General features: G+C 34.5%; 1 protein-coding gene across 1 annotated transcript in view; it reads left to right on the forward strand.

The window, feature by feature from the left end:
- Positions 1-1,916: 1,916 nt before the first annotated feature.
- Positions 1,917-16,481, forward strand: part of LOC149088465 (uncharacterized) — a 51,959-nt gene continuing 37,394 nt past the window's right edge. Inside the window, exons 1-9 of the mRNA XM_089247566.1 lie at positions 1,917-2,139; positions 4,755-4,827; positions 6,535-6,693; positions 7,704-7,912; positions 10,533-10,835; positions 11,784-11,846; positions 14,142-14,233; positions 14,495-14,654; positions 15,043-15,960. Of these exons, the coding sequence (XP_089103692.1) occupies positions 4,806-4,827; positions 6,535-6,693; positions 7,704-7,912; positions 10,533-10,835; positions 11,784-11,846; positions 14,142-14,233; positions 14,495-14,654; positions 15,043-15,960 (1,926 nt within the window). The 5' untranslated portion in view covers positions 1,917-2,139; positions 4,755-4,805. The remainder of the gene's footprint in view (positions 2,140-4,754; positions 4,828-6,534; positions 6,694-7,703; positions 7,913-10,532; positions 10,836-11,783; positions 11,847-14,141; positions 14,234-14,494; positions 14,655-15,042; positions 15,961-16,481) is intronic.

Genomic DNA, 16,481 nt, shown 5'->3' on the forward strand with positions numbered 1-16,481 from the left:
TCCACACAGTTGTGGTGGTCGGCTGGAGGTGGGTTTCTGGGGTTTCCCCCCTTTGAGGCGCGAATGCACGCCACTTTACCCCATTAAAAAGTCCCGCCACTGAGAGCAACAGGCTCCCACAACGGTACAATAATTCAATCATTACACTTCACTCATAGTTAGAAAAAGTGATAGCAGATGGTGTTCACTGCTCATAACATGCATTACACAGAAACAAACTCCACGTCAGGTTCACTACACATACACGTGCATCTCAACATGCACCAATTCGTTAGAAATTCCGCAGAGGAATGTGGACGAGGATCATGTGTATTTCAGTAGCCCTATACATTAAGAAATTTTCCGGGTATCACACCGGAGGTGAACTCGGAAAGTAATGCCATCTGGCCTCCGTCGGGAATCGAACCCCGATTCTTACATCACTGGAGACACAAAGACAGAGTCGTGTCTCCAGTGGTGTATATGGTAGCGCATTTGCCTGAGTTTAGGATTCCGAGGTTTTTTAGAGCATCTATGATTTGATAAACAATGATACATATTGACGTCCTCTACGCAGTGCCGTATTAACGCATGGGCCTACCCGGGCATGGCCCGGGGGGTCCTCAAGAGAAGAGGGGCCTCAGAAAAAAGAGACGTAGTTGAATTTTTCCAGAATTTTCAAGGTAGAGACTCTGAAAAATCACTTGGCCCGGTGCCCATGATGCTTTTAAGACGGCCCTGTGGGCTTTAGGACAAATTTGTTCGACGGACATTAAATGGCTTTAACACCTGCTGAGGGCCTAAAGCCGGGTTTTCCTAGGAGCAGGTTACCTGCACTGTGCAACACCTTCTAGAGCAAGAAGGCTTCTGCTTTAGAAGGTATTGACCGTGTACAGCGTGAAAACGCTGATTGGTTAAAAAACGTGAATTTCAGGTTTTTAACCAATCAGCGATTTCACGCTGCACGCACCGTAGAAAAACCTTTTCCTAGGAAAACCCGGCTTTAGGACAGGAAACTGTTACTTAACACCAACGATTTTTTATTTAAGTTAAAGCTGTATGATCTTAAATCCACGTTTCCCTAGGAGTATTTTTCTGAAGCGCGTGCAGCATGAAGACGCTGATTGGTAAAAAAAAACCCGAATTGCAAGTTTTTAACCAATCACATCGCTAAAGCCGGGTTTTTTTTACCAATCAGAGTTTTTACGCTGCACCCGGCGCAGAAATTCTAATCCTAGGAAAACCCGGCTTAAAGTTCTACTCCAAGACAAAAATTCAAACAATCAAAATATTTTTGATTTCAAACAAACAAAAATATTTAAATATGACATGTATGTCGCTCTCCACTTGTTAATACAAGATATACAGAAGACTGGATGTTGTGAAGATATTTATTATTTGAGATGTTAATTTTTTAAGGAAGGAAAAAACTCATCTCTGCCTCTACCGGGAGTCGAAATCGAGGGACCCGGGTTCGACTCCCGGTAGAGGCAGAGATGAGTTTTTTCCTTCCTTAAAAAATTAACATCTCAAATAATAAATATCTTCACAACATCCAGTCTTCTGTATATCTTGAATATTTAAATAATTTATCCGGATATTTTGATCCATGATTTTGGAACCCCGATATGGCAACAAACAGAAAGACATCATCATGAATTACATGTTCACACTCAAACTCGCCAATCAACGATGACTTTTTATTCACATGACACTTAATTGGGAATAAAAGATCCATTTTCATTGGATAGACGTCAAACGAGCCATGATATTGAAAAAAACAAAATGAGAAATATTGTGAAATATTATCAAATTTTTAGTGAAAAAAATAAGAAATTTCGTTGTTGTTTTCAAAACTGAATCTCGGACAAAGGTAAAGAAATATTTTTTTCCAATTTCAAATTATTTCAGTGTTTTAGTTTCCATCCTATGGCGACACTGGGAAGCCAAACATCGGTTTTTTACCGCGCAGTTATTTTTTTAAGTGCATCGCTCGTGAAAAATGTGGGTATACCGATGAATTAATTTTTCCTCTTTATGGGCACTTCTATTTCCTCCGTCGATTTTGATGGTTTATTTGACTAGTTGAAGTCACGTTATCGTGTTGATCGAACTGTTTTTGAACTTCCGTTGCGGCCATCGCGTCAGTTACGTTGACGGGTAAGCCTAATCTATCAGTTAGGTGTTCATTTTCTCAAATATGGGCTTTCGACCGTTCTCGTTTTTCAACCTTGAAATTCATGTCATTTATTAATTTTTATTAATTCATCGTCCATGGAAATTGAATCCGTGTACAGCTCAGATTTTTTGATTTGAGCGGGGAGGGTGTTATTATCGAATAATGACATTAAACTTGCATGTTACTGTCAGGTTTGGTGCACCTAATTAGTTTAATCTGTTAACTGCAAACATGTTACTGTTTCACCTATAGGTGACATGGGCGGAGATGCTTGGGGGGAAGGGGCATTGCCCCCCCCCCCCAGCGTCAAAGGTGGAGTCGACTGATGTAATGTATATATGAGCTGACAACATCATCATGCCCTCTCAGCAATAATGACCCCCCCCCTCCAGAATTTCAAGTCAATCTCCGCCTATGATAGGTGACTCTAATATTTATAAATGATATTGAGATGACTCCTATTTTTACTTAGAATTTGATTCTTTTAATGTTTGGGATTGTGAAAATATGGGATTGGTAATTAGAGTACTGTAAACAAACTTTTCTAAACTTGGCAGTCCTTAATTCAAATTTGAGTATTAACTGTGTGATGAGATATTGTAGTTGATCAGTGGTCGGCAATCTTTATGTCTATATACAGAGGGAGACAATTGCCCCCAAGCAATCATGAGCCGCCCCCCGCTTCCCCATTTAAATTGTGTTATTGGCATAACCGGTGCGTGGAAGTGGACACCGCTGTTCACTATGCATACTCTGTCCCCAGAATATGCCGAAATCTGTGCTGTATGTCACAGAACAATCTGAAAGAATTTTTTTAGAGAAAATAAAGAAAACACTATTGGCGAGGAATTACCTCCCCCCTCCTGTTCACTATACATACTCTGTGATCACGACCCTGTACTATTCGGAGGGCCTGGAGCTTATGATAAACAGTGGGTGAGATTTTAATTATTTAACTGGTTTGCTGTAAACTGGTGGTTGAATTGGTTGCACCTGCATGCACATTTGTGTGGTTGGCTCAGCAAAAGCGGTTACAGGTCTTTTTTGAACAGGGGTGTGTACAACATAAGGAGGGAGGTACTTTATGCTAATAATACAATTATTTTAGTGAATAGGCCATCCTCCTCTTCTGTACCCACCTTCGAGACAACCTTAATTATGGGTGTTGTTGTAACGATCAGTTTGCTTACTTTAAAAAAGTTGGGTATTGGTTTTCCCCAACCCAGCTGAATCTTGCCATGGTAAATTCTCAATTAGAGTAGCCAGCGCTTATAAGAATCGCATTTAAATTCTTATATGCAGAGATATTTTTTCTGTTGCTCCTATATAGTTACCACTGGAGTATGCAAGGTTTTTTTGGAGGGATGGGCAAAGATAAAGAAAAAGTGGCAAAAAATAGTCCTCTCAATTACCAGGGCTGGACAAATCCCAGGTGCCAGGTCGCCATGGCGACCAAAAAATTGGTAATGGCACCTAAGATTTTCTTTGTGTAGTTATTAAATTGCAGGTTGAGAGCATCACAAAGTGTTTGTAATTTGTAGCAGCATATCTACCAGTCAAAAGAAATATTATTTGGGACTTTTTCTTCAGGTAAACATTTTTTGGTGGTTAAAATTTCTTTCTAGTGCCTAGATTTTTTTGCGGTTTGTTCAGCGCTTATTGGTACACTATGTCAATTTCAATCAGGTCCCTGTAACAGTTTAGGAAACCATGAAAAATCCATAACTCTAAATGTTAGAAATAGGTGACCTTGTTCCAGGTGCAGAAACACTATGGCAAGTAAGAAATTGATTATTGCTGCCGGAAATGGTGTTGTATGTAGTATTACTCAATTAGAATGTGAGGAAAAAATGTGTATGCAGTTGACGCTAGTTAAAACGGCCCATGTTTAGTGATCATTCCATTACAATGACTGGTAGGATAGGTTCCAATAACTACTGTTATTGGAACTACCGTGATATGTTTTCTTTTTGATATAATAACCCTCCCAATATTATGCCCGTTTTCGGTGGGGCAAAGGGGGTCAGTATATCAAGAGTCAACTTTAGGTCTATATGCTGATTCATATTGCCATATCCACCAACATGAAAAGGTAGAGTAGAAGGAAACATTATTTTGGTCTGTTTTTCTTAGGAAGAGACTGCTTGGCACCCCTTAATTTATCTTGCACCTAGATTGTGTTTTTTATTTGTCAATCCCTAGTCCTCAGTGACATCACTGAGACATGCTATAGCACAGCAATTACCTGAAATTTCAGCAGTAACGTGTAGAAATTTTGTGTATCTCATCGCATATCTTTGCTCATTAAAGGTTCTTCAAAGATCTGGGTATTCCGGATTATACGAGAAGTGGTTCTCAAACTTCTGCCAGCTCCGCTGTGCCCTTACTGCAAGAACGTTTATCTGCAGCTTTCTAGGATATTTCTAGAAAAAGGGTCACTTTAGGGATTATTAATGTTGACGGTTCACCACGAAGCCTTTGACAAAGTCTGGTGATGCCCACTTCCAGAAATGCTAGAATAGAGCAATATCTTTGTTTTTAAAAACATAGCAACTTGAATATTAATATATTTTTTCCTATTTTTTTTTCTTTTTAGGCTTTTTTTTTGTAGAAACTGAAACGATATATACTTAAATAAGTGACAAAGATGGCTTCAAAAGCCAAAGGAGGTAAGCAACTTATTTTTCATTTTTTTCATCAGTTGGTAGTGAAATTTCTGGTCAGTGCAAATGTATTGAGAAAGATATTCAGTTACTGAGATTATTTAACGTGTCATCTGTTACATGCACAGGGCTCATACAAGTCGTGGAAAACTTGAAATTGTTGGGGAAACTTTTTTACTAGTCAGGGAAAATAGCTAATTTTTGTTCTAAAACCTAAAAATTTATGACGATGGACCTGGAAATTATTCTTGATTGTCATCTGATTGAAAGCAAAAAATGATAAGTAAATGAATTAATGTTTTCTCGAAAAGGGAAATTGTTATTGAATCGTAATTTATGTCCTCATAGTAAATATTGGTAATCATAAATCTCGCAATGGGATGCAAAAAAAAAAAAATGGAAATGAGGATTTCATGTCTGTGTGGGAGAGTGTATTTCTGCGATGTTGACGTAACTGCATACAAGGTGTCCGAAGATGTATTGTAACTGTGTGTTGTAGAAAGTGATGCGTAAAAACTATCAGGAAAGCTCAGTTGTGATAATTTTGTAAGATGATTTCAGTGAGCAATGCCAGATGAATCGTGTTTTTTATGATTTCCACATGGGTATTTTTTATTTGAAAACGATGAGGGGTAAGAAAAGCTGTTTTCAATCTGGGGGGGGGGGTGCAATAAAAACCAGAATCTTCAGTAGGCTGATTAGATTAAAGCAGCAAAAATGACCTGCATAAAGCGTTGGGTCGGCTTTGTGTGTGTGCAGCAACATGGAATGACAAGCTATTCAGAGCCATGACAAGCATGTGAAATCAGAGGAGTTTTGTAAACAACCCCAGGGATTTTTTTCAACCCTAATTTTTCAGTTCTAAAACGAGTGCAGATGCAGAGTGTAAAAGTCAACTGCAAATAATTATAATGCATCGAAACCAACATCATCTTTGTCTTATTATGTCATAAAGGAAACAACGATGAAGGTTGAATCTTGTTGGTAATGAAATTAGCGATGTTCCACTATTATAACCAATATAATAATTCAAGGATGTTGGAGAAATTTTTAATTCTGTAATATTTGCAGATGTAGTGGCGGAAAAGTGAAATCTTGCCTTCCTAGATTGTGTTCCATTTTTCCATCTGATGTATTGGAAAAGTATAAATGCATGCTTTAAAAAATTAAATAATAACTATGATTATGATGTTATTATGATAATAACTATGATTATGATGTTATTATGATAATAACTATGATTATGCTGTTATTATGATAATAACTATGATTAGTATAAGTAAATGTAAAGTTATAATTAATATATATTAAATTTTTGATAAAAAATTACCTGGAGTTTTTGGAAATTTTGACTGGAAAACCTGGAAATTTATTTACGAAAGTTTGTACGAACCTGAGTGAATCATCTTAATACTTGGATGTCACTTTTTTTTTATTTTACCCTTGATAAGAATATGAATTTTAAAAGATCAATTTACTATGTTTTGCGTAATCATATTTTGAAAATTAGATCAGCATTTGTCTATCTGCATGTTTCTTTTTTCATGGTAAAAAAAGCTGTGCATTATTCTTAGTAAATTATAAAAATTTTCGGTTTTTCTATTCCGTTTTTAAGAGAATCTTTTTCTTTTTTAAATTTATATCCAATGTTTGTAATCGGTTATTGAGAATTTTGTTGTTAGTCTGTCTTTACTATTCAGTTTTTTTTTACAGCTGTAGACAGCTTGGAATGCGGGAAGTGTGGTGAAGTATTCCACCAATTAGAAAAGTTCATCAATCATAAAGTAAGTGGCTGTTCACCGAAAGCAGAAGAGACAGGCGATAGCGAAGAAGAGAGCCTGTCAAAGCCAGATACTGTGAAGACCCCTTCTGGTATGTTCAGTTTCATGTTACTTATCCTTTATTGTGTAGAACAGGGTCTTCAAAGCATGGCCAACAGGCATTCAATAAAATGCCAAGGGTGGCACATGCACATTAAAGGCACCTGATGTAGAGCAATTGAAAACCATCAAATTAAAAAAGTTTTTGTTATACATTTTAGTGTTTGTTACTTCAACCTTCATCAACTATTTAAAATAATTTGATTGATGGTACTTTTTTGTGTTAAAGTGATACAACAATCATCGGTCGACATCAAAATTGGTGAGATGACTTGAGGATATGTCCGGTTTCCAGGTCATTGTCAATTTCTTTGTTGACGTGATTTGATTTGAGACTAGTAATGACAGGTAATTTAACCTACTGCTGATGATTGGCAACTTAGTGCTAATCGGCACAATAGCTTGCACCATGTCACGTTTTTGCAAGGGGGAAATATCCCTACAGTTTTAATTCATGAAAAATTCCCACTTTGTTTCTCAATCCCTTTTTATATTTATTTTTATGCTGAATTCGGAGCTGTGTGAAAACCTGCCTAATTCTCATTCTCCAAAGTTGGCCGCTATACATTTTGATTTATGCACTCGAAATGAGACAAAGTTAGTTATTGAATGTACGATTACCATTCCAAAATATAATAACACAATTTTTTTCCATTGTGAAGTTGCATAGCTGCCCAGTCTATAAATTTTCCAGAAGCATCCAAAGGGTTTGAAGTCTGTTCTGGCACTCCTGTATAGTCAGTTTTTTTTTTTTTTGCCAAAATCCTTCGGTGTTTGAGGAAAAAAAAATTTCTAAAAATAATCTTGGGAGTGAGGGGGGGAGGGAATGTTGTCTCCTTCCTTCAGATGGTGTGCTGCATTAGCACATGTTGTGGGGTTTTCATTCTATCGTGTCCAAAGTCATGATAACACAATTTGTCTGATTTGGTTTCCTAGAAATTTACCCTCAAAATTTTTTCATTATGAATAAAATTTTTGACACTTATGTTTGTTTTTTCATAGGAAAAAAAGTAGTTGAAACAATGACATTGAGGAAAAATTCTTTAAGTCAAGGAAAAAGAGTGGCTGTTTCAAAAAACACAAGCCCAACTGTGAAAAAAGTTGCTACTAGTCAAATTACTAAGATCTCACCAGGACGAGGAAGACCTAGGAAAGTGGGAGTTGAAAGCTCTGAACCAAAGTTCAAAGGCATTAGTGGATATCTCTGGAAGGTATTTTGAATTTTATTGTTTATGGGTTATCATCATCATTTTAAAATTTTGTCTGTTTTAAAAACTTAAATTAAAAGCCACTTTATAGGCACTGAAAACAAAGTGGTTTTGAGAGAACATTCTCTCTTGTGTTTGAATCTATTTCCATTTAGAAATAGCTGCAGTTAAATTTGGTTAACTCAAAGCTCAAGGGGGACGAAAAAAAATTCGAATTAACTAATTCATCAATATAGGACAGTGTTTTCCAAAGTGGGCAATATTGCCCCTCCCGGGCGATACAATCTACGGACTTAACAGGATCCTATGGGTTCACTTGAGTTGGGGGGTGATGGGAGGAAAAAAATTGCTGATGAAGGGAGCGATAGAACAAATAATTTGGGAAACATATAGGATATTCTTTAATGAGAGATTATTAAAATGTATTGAATGCTATCATTTACTATGCCTGTATAAAACACAAATAATTATGGAGAACCATTTCATTTGTATATTTGCAATTTTAATTTCTTTTCTTTTGGATGTTTCTAAACAAGTCTGTAGGTTTTGTGAGCATTGGAGTAGGGACCTCTGTTGCTCTCCAATATTAGTTTTTATTCTTTTCATGAGAAGATTTAATGTGACTTTATTTTATACTTCACCAATGTCCGCATACATAAAGGCAGCATTGTCCCGAAGAGGTGAACCAAGTGTATAAGCCATGGTTGGGCATGGTGGAAATGTTGCTCAGCTACATGTATATTTTCTAAAATAAGTGAACATTCTACCCTTATTTATGCTGTTTTTTTCTGAACTTTCCTCCGTTTTTTGAATTCAAATATTTCAGTGAATTCACTTGGAAAGAAATTTCTTGTTGGCATTAGGAGAGACAGGGCAACAATTTTCTTATTGGATTTTTTTAAGTACAGGGTGCCTATATAAAATTTTTAATTTAATTTTAATAACTATACAATTCCTTGTAATATGAATGACGCATCTGAGGTCCACATGTTATTTGGATACTTTTCTTATTGGAAGTATGCCTCTAGAATCAACGGTTCACCAGTAAAATGTGGTGCATGCTGTTAGCTATGCACCCTGTATATACTCTAATGATATTGGTGCTAAATACTTCAGGAATTTTAACCATTGAATTATCAATGTTACAAAAAAATTGTATGCTCAATTTATTTACAATGTCCAAAAAAAAAAAACCCATACATATATATATATATATACTGAAACCTCTCTACAAGAATAAATCCCTCTACAATGGTATTTTTTTTCAAATCTTGTTTGGAATCACCTATAGTCTGTAATGTTAAACTCCTTCATTCAACCATATATCCTTTACTGTCTCCTCTCCTGTATAACGCTATTTTCTAAGGGGGGATTTTGAAACTACGACAGTATTTTTATTAATTTTTTGCTCAAAATATCCTTCAGTATATTTTTGAACTTGTCACATGTTTCAATTCTTCCTAGGACATGGAATAATATCGGTATTGGGCACTGCCTAATCACCAAATGTGTTCAGCATTGTTACGTTTTGTGTGACACATCAAAGTGCATTACGATAAACCCCTTTACATTAAACTGAATTTACTTTAGCATTGAATCAATTAAAATATTTTGTGGCTGACGAATACTCACAAAAAAAACACATTTTTGGGGGGTACTAACCAGGGTTGTGGGTTTTTGACATGACACTCGTCAAAAACTCTCATAAACCATCATAAACCTAAATGAATGCTTTTGGGTAATGTTTTGAATGGGTATATAAAATGATGAAAAACTTTTTCTGCATATTACAATGTTTTATTTTTAAACATGAATTCATTACAATTAAAACAAAATAATTATAATTTATCATTTTGAATTTCTTGACATACAAAGAGGTTAGAACAGATAATATATTATTTTACAGTTCATTTTATCTATACTACTGATCACCTGTGCTCAATTTACTTAGCAAAATAGGGCTGTTTATTCAAAATATGTGTGATCAGGGCTAGGTTTTTGACGTCAGAAATTAGCTCAGTATTAAAACAGTCAAAAACTTTGTCATAGTTTTTGTGAACCTGATAGATATGTTAAATAACAAAACACTTTTATGAAGATTAAAGTGCTTTATATTTTGAATTATAATTACTGAGCACAAAATGTGTGTATTTTGATATTTTAAATTTTCTAATCTGCCGAAAATTTTACTCCATGTTGAAAATTCTTGCGCAGCATCTATTAATACACTAATTAAACTCATTCTTACTTAAGAATGTGTCTTAGGTCAGGTTGTATAAATCCATAGTTTTGAAGAGTATTTTCAATCAAAAGGATGTTTAAATGGCCATATCATAGATATGAATATTGCTTCCCAAACATGTTCAGGTTATCTTCTTTGAAACTAAATCTTTTTCTTCCTCATTACCTTCATCACTTATTCTTTTAAGTGTTGCATCATAAGATATTTATTTTATCACAGTTTCACAATTCAACTAGTCTGTTTGCTTATGTCTAACAAAATATTTTGAATTATTTTTTTTAGAAACTGATATAATTTTATTTGTTCAAATGTCGATAGTGTCATAAGTTTTCCCTTATTGTTCTGAAAAAATTGTATTGTTCGTAATGTTTATAATTTCAGAAACGCCTCCTTGAGCAGAAAATATTGAAAGAAAAAAAGCAAGCCAGTGTAGGTAAGAAAAAGCAACAGCAGCCACCTGAATCTGATGAAGAATCTGGTGGTGATTCCCCAGAGACTATCGAAGATATTGCTGCTTTTGTAGGAGAAGATGCTTCATCTAAAGATTCTGATGAAATGGAAACCAATAGAACAGGACATGAAGAAATTGATGAAGAAGATGATGATGATGACGACGAGTTGAGGTGTGGTAGTTGTACTGGATGTCTTTTGGAGGATGACTGCTTGAAGTGTGAAAATTGTGTGGTTAGTTATCCTCTTCATTTCCTCTTGTAAACATTCTTAAAAACAAAGTAACAAAAACCTCTTTTAAATAAAACCTTTTCTTTTGTTACTACTTTTTTTTCTGTCAAGATGATCTGTTATAAACATTATTTTTTCATATAATGAATAGAGCTAGTAATAATTTACCTAACAATTTACCTTTTGCTGGAACGAGAATGCTTTTACATTGAAAATAAGATGCTTCCATCCTCAGAATGAAAAATGCTTAAGTCCTTCATTGGCACTGTTGCAAATGCGAAGTCACAAACTGTGTTATCTCTGGCTATGAACATGTGGCTCTGAAATAAAATTTAAAATGAAAGATCAGAAATAATAAAACAGTCTACCCTCATCAACAGAGTTTATTTCAAGACAACAAGCTATGAGAGAATCCTTTCTTTGAAGGTTTTGAGAATTTTGAAATGATGGAGTGACTCTAGCTTTTATTACAAATTTTGTCAATGTGAAGAAAAAATTTTTTCTGTTTGATATGGACATGGCTAATTTGGAAATATGGTTCTTTCATAAGTGCAATTACAGGGCCTTAAAATTTGTATGTCTTTAATGAAGAGAAAAATTGAAAAAGTGAAACTGAATCCGTTATTTCAAGGCAACATAAGAAGACAGCTGTTAAAATTTCTTCAGAGGCAGATTACCCACATCAATTAAAACCAATTTTGTGATATTTTTCCCTTCATTCAATATGATGCAATTAATATTAAAACTTGTTATCTTTAGATTTCATTTTTTAAAAATAAAAATTTGTTTATTTGGTCACACATAGTTTTTATATTGATATGATGTTTGGCTCTTCAAAAGTTTGTCATTTCTTGCTTGTGCATTTATTGATATATCATGTTGATTTTTTTAAAACTAAATTCAATTATGTAATAAATTTTGAAACTTTTTGTTAAAATCATTTTTATGCAGAAACAACGAGAAGATACATCGTTCACTGGCACATGCTTGTTGAGAAAATGTCAAGTGAAAATAGTGAGTGATGTTCATTTTGACATGTTAATAATTGAATTTATGTTTCAAAAACAAAATGATCTAGACCTATAACAATGGAGTTATTAGTTTAATATTTTTTTTTAAATTTAAATTTTTTCCAGAGGAATATAATTTTTATCTGAAACATTTATACAGTGTGTGTGTTGTATAAAGAAAATATATTTGCACAGTAGAGTTATTGTGAGTTTTGAGTGATATAATTACTATAGCTGCAAAACTTAGATATATATAAGTAACAATTTATTGACATTGAGGGGTTAGTGCACCAACCTCTCGATGAGTATAAAAAACAAGCCTGCCATTCGAAATCGGCAATAAATTGTTGGTCCCGGTCTAATTAGCCCTCGTGTGCAGAAAATGATCGTGGTGCGACAAAAATGATCAATGATCAACAACTTATTGAGACATCTTTTTTGCAAGGTCTTCCCTAGAGCCATTTCACTTGGAATGTGAGAAATGTCTCTTCCCCCTTCCATAAAATTTCAGTTTGCATCATGGCTAGGATTTCATATAGTTAAGTTCTTTTTGCTCAGATGGCAAAATGTTATAAAAAATGTTAAAATTTCACGATGGCGAATTTGTAAATAATATTTTGCCAACATGGGATACTGTGGCTTTTGGGGAAAAAAAACTTGCAATTTGCCGCCGTCATTTCCTCATAATCTTAAATAGAAAGATTAAATTTTCTACCTTCCTAAAATTTAAAGAACAAGACTTCGGAATGTGAGCAACTCTATTTTTTGGGAAAAGTGACTTATACCATTTTGCCATCTGGGCACAGAATTGATAAATTACAATGTGTTTGCATCTTTACCATGTTCTGTACAAAGTTACCATCCAGCCTCTAAGAAAATTTTAGGGAGAAGACCTAAAATCTATGAGATCACCTGAAAAGAAATTTATGACAAAGAATATTTAAATTATTTTGATTGGAATATTATCTTCTGGTTTCAATTCATTCTGAATCTTTGCTGTATCATGTAAAGTCTCTCAAAAGTGCTGCTTTACTTTAATTTACCTGGGTTCTTTGTAAGTGAAAGTGGGTTCCTCTCTCGAAAAAATTAAAGTAATCCCCCACTGGTATCCCTCTGAATCAAATAAATCATTTCTAAAAACGTCTTCAATCAAAATTGATCAAGCCGAAATCGATGGTGTTACTCATTGTCTTTTACGGGACTGAGGGACTCTTGTCTGTGCTAGCATACATGCTGACATAATTTCCAATTATTTTGTGCTGCCCAAGACTTCAATTCAGTTATCATGCATTAAAAAAAATAGGCACCAAGATGCCAACTTTCTAATTGACATGATGCTAGGATTTGTCAAACCCTGTTCGTGACCCAAAATTTCAGTGAAAGAAATGCTTGTGCCCCTCGAAAGGCTGATTCTGCGCACACCCTTCCCCCTAATTTTCACAATGTGAAACAGTGATGACCACATAGTGGCTAGATAACAAAACTGTGGATATTCAAATTAGTGCTTTTACTTATTCAGTTTTCTTCTTCCTTGAATGATCACAAAATTTTTTATAATTTAAACACCACTCCAATCCTTTACTATTAAAAAAATGTACATTCGTAATCTTCTAGGGATGAAGCAAATTTATGCAGTATAGATGCTGTCTTTGAATGGTGGTAGATTAGCCATGAAAGTTTCCGGCATATAGTAAACCAGGGAAAAAAGCTCTCTGAAATTGAGCAATTCAGTATACAGCCCTTCATTCAGGGATGCAGCTATATATCTTGTCATTATTCTTTAATAACACATGGGTTATACCAATACAATACAGTGCAGTTAATTGCTCCATTTGTACCTTTTCAAGGTCATGCGATCCTGATAGATGGTAGAAAGAGGGGGGAAAAATAATAGTTGGGGAGGTTTTTTATTTGTATTTTTTTTCTTGGAACTAGAAAAGTAAGCATCCTACGCGGGATGTGTGAACCAAATTTCTATATGCCCTTTTCTGAAATTCCAGGTATTTAATTCAGGGCCACCTCTGGTCTCTTTAAAAAACTGACATTTAGGTAGCTTATCCCATGTCTTTTCATCATACTATTTCTACGTAAAGGAAATGCTAGCAGTGTTTCTGTTTTAGACTAAGCATTTTAAACTCACGCGATCAAGATGTGTTTCCGTAGAAGTAAAATGTACGGATTTTATTGTCAATTTCTCCTATCTTTTCTTCAAGCAAGTATGTAATGTTTGCTTTAATATGCTTTGAATACGAAGACAATGGAATTGATTTGATATGCTTTCCTCTTACATTCTATTCAGGGTGAAGAAGTTTACAAAGTTGAAAAAGTAATTGCGAAACGTTTCCGTAATGGTAAAACAGAATATCTATTGAAATGGAAAGGATATCCAGAGTATGTAAATTACTCGTTTATTTGGTATCTGATTTAAAATGTAAATAAAAAATAGTGTTCAACTTACCTTTTTGAGTCTTTCATTTTTTTATTCCTAGCTTTAATAATTTAATAATTTTGAGATAGATTTAAATACTTGTGCATGTGTTTTCCATTATATTTTGCTAAGGTTGAATTTTTAATAAGGTTGAATCTTTGTGTCACATTTGAGATCAACATTATCAACTTACATTATTTCATTCCTTTTATTTCTTTTGATAGTTCAGAGAACTGCTGGGAACCAGAACAAAATATACTCAGTCGTGCTCTAATTGAAGATTTTGAAAGGCGACACAAACGCAATTCATCTGGAATATTAAAGAAAGAGCCTTCCCCCGTCAAGCCTCCTAAACAAAGGAAGAGAAAAATATATTACGAAATAGTGAGTAAGATAGAAGAATGTAAGCACATTTGTGCTTATATATAATTTTTGCTGATTGATAATTAATAGCTTTAAATCAACTGATTGTCTATTAAGTTATCGCTGCTATTTAATTTTAATCATATTTTCCAGCATTGATATATTCAGATTTGATTCTAATTCTTTTCAGGGTATTGTTTGGATTTAATTTTTTTATAATGAAATATAAATATATAATATTATTGGTTTGCTAATTTATTGTAATGTTATTGATTGTTTTGATGGAATTTTTTTTTAAATTTCACTTATTTCATCTGATTTCTGTTTCATTGATACTCTAGTGTTTCCATAACATGCATTAGCGTTTTGAAATTGTGAAGGTGGGAATTTCTTTCTCTTCTATTTTTAGATATCCACGGATGATGAATCAAGTCCTGATGAAAAAGAGATTATCTTAACCGACAGAGGTGGGCGATCAAGTAAGAAAGCTGCAATGAGTTTCATAAAATCTGTCTGTTTGAAAAAACGGAAAGTAGACGAGTCTCCCAAAAGTTTTGCTGATGAAGTGGAGGCAGTAAAAATGGAAATTGATTCAAAAGAAATATTGATAGAAATCGCAGATCCAAAAGACCCCTCTAAAATAGTAAAAGTTCGAGGATGTGAAGAACTTGTGAAGCCTTTGATGTTTGTAGACTTGGATCCTCATGTCAAATTAGAACAAGTACCCGAGGATGATGAAGAAAGAAAGGCATTTGTTTTCAATTACATATTACATAAAAGGTTAGGGGAGTTTGATGATCCGGGGGAAAGAGCTAAAAAGACAGATACCCCGAAGCAAAAGTATCAACCCTCAAGTAAATTTGAAGGTTTAAGATCTTATTCTAAATCTGAATTTTCATCATCTACATCATTCAAGTCTCAGAAGCGAATATCTTACAGAGAAAAAATTGCTGCACTTGTATCAAAACAGCAAGCTGATTCAGCAGCTATGAGTGCTGTGGGGAGTTCGGTAATTGAGAAACCTGGCAACAAGAAATCTGAGTCATCACCACCAGGAATTACAGGGAAATCTGGGAAGCAGGGTTCTCCACGTACTATTCAGCCAAAACCTAAAGTTATGTTGCAGAGGAATATTTCTACTGGTGCTGTAATTGGTTCACCTGGGCAGGCCTTAACTCCAGTTGCTTCTTCTGCAGAAACCCTTTATGTTGTTATGCCGAATGGAAACATGCTAGAAGTAAACCCAGTGGGTGATAAATCAAGCATCACACCAGATTCAAAGAAGCAAACTGGAAAACTCGGACAATCTCCTAGCATGGAAGCTACGGTAATTTTTAGGTTTTTTTTTTTGTTTTGTTCCGATTTGCTATTATTTTCTTTGTTCAGATTTAGATGTACAATATATTCATTTTTTTGCGACAAAGACTTATATTGCTGTAATATGAACTTCTTCCAAGATGAAAATACAGTAGACTGTCAAATACGAATTTGCACATGAGACCAGGATTGTGCCGGGTTACCAAAATTGTGTGATTGCTCGAAGGTATTTGAAAAAATAGACCACTTAGTATAAACTTCTGTGTGCAAACATGCAGTGACATGTTTTGCTGTTCTATGCTTGAAATAAGCCTTTCTAAAAATGCCAGATTAGTATATGGCTGGATTCTGGCAAGTCTACTGTATTTAAATAATAAGGCAAATCAAATAATTTAATCTGTAAATTTTGATAACAGTAGTCTTAAGACCTTTTCCCCACGCCATGATGTAAGATTTCTTGAAAACGTTTCCCACCCCCATGTATGAATGAAACATTGAAAAATAAACTTCCTATCATGTCAGCCTTGAAAC

Source organism: Pholcus phalangioides, unplaced genomic scaffold, assembly GCF_987345545.1.
Source record: "Pholcus phalangioides strain wild (caught in Gottingen) unplaced genomic scaffold, Ppha-v1.0 ptg000003l_1, whole genome shotgun sequence".
NCBI lineage: Eukaryota > Metazoa > Arthropoda > Arachnida > Araneae > Pholcidae > Pholcus > Pholcus phalangioides.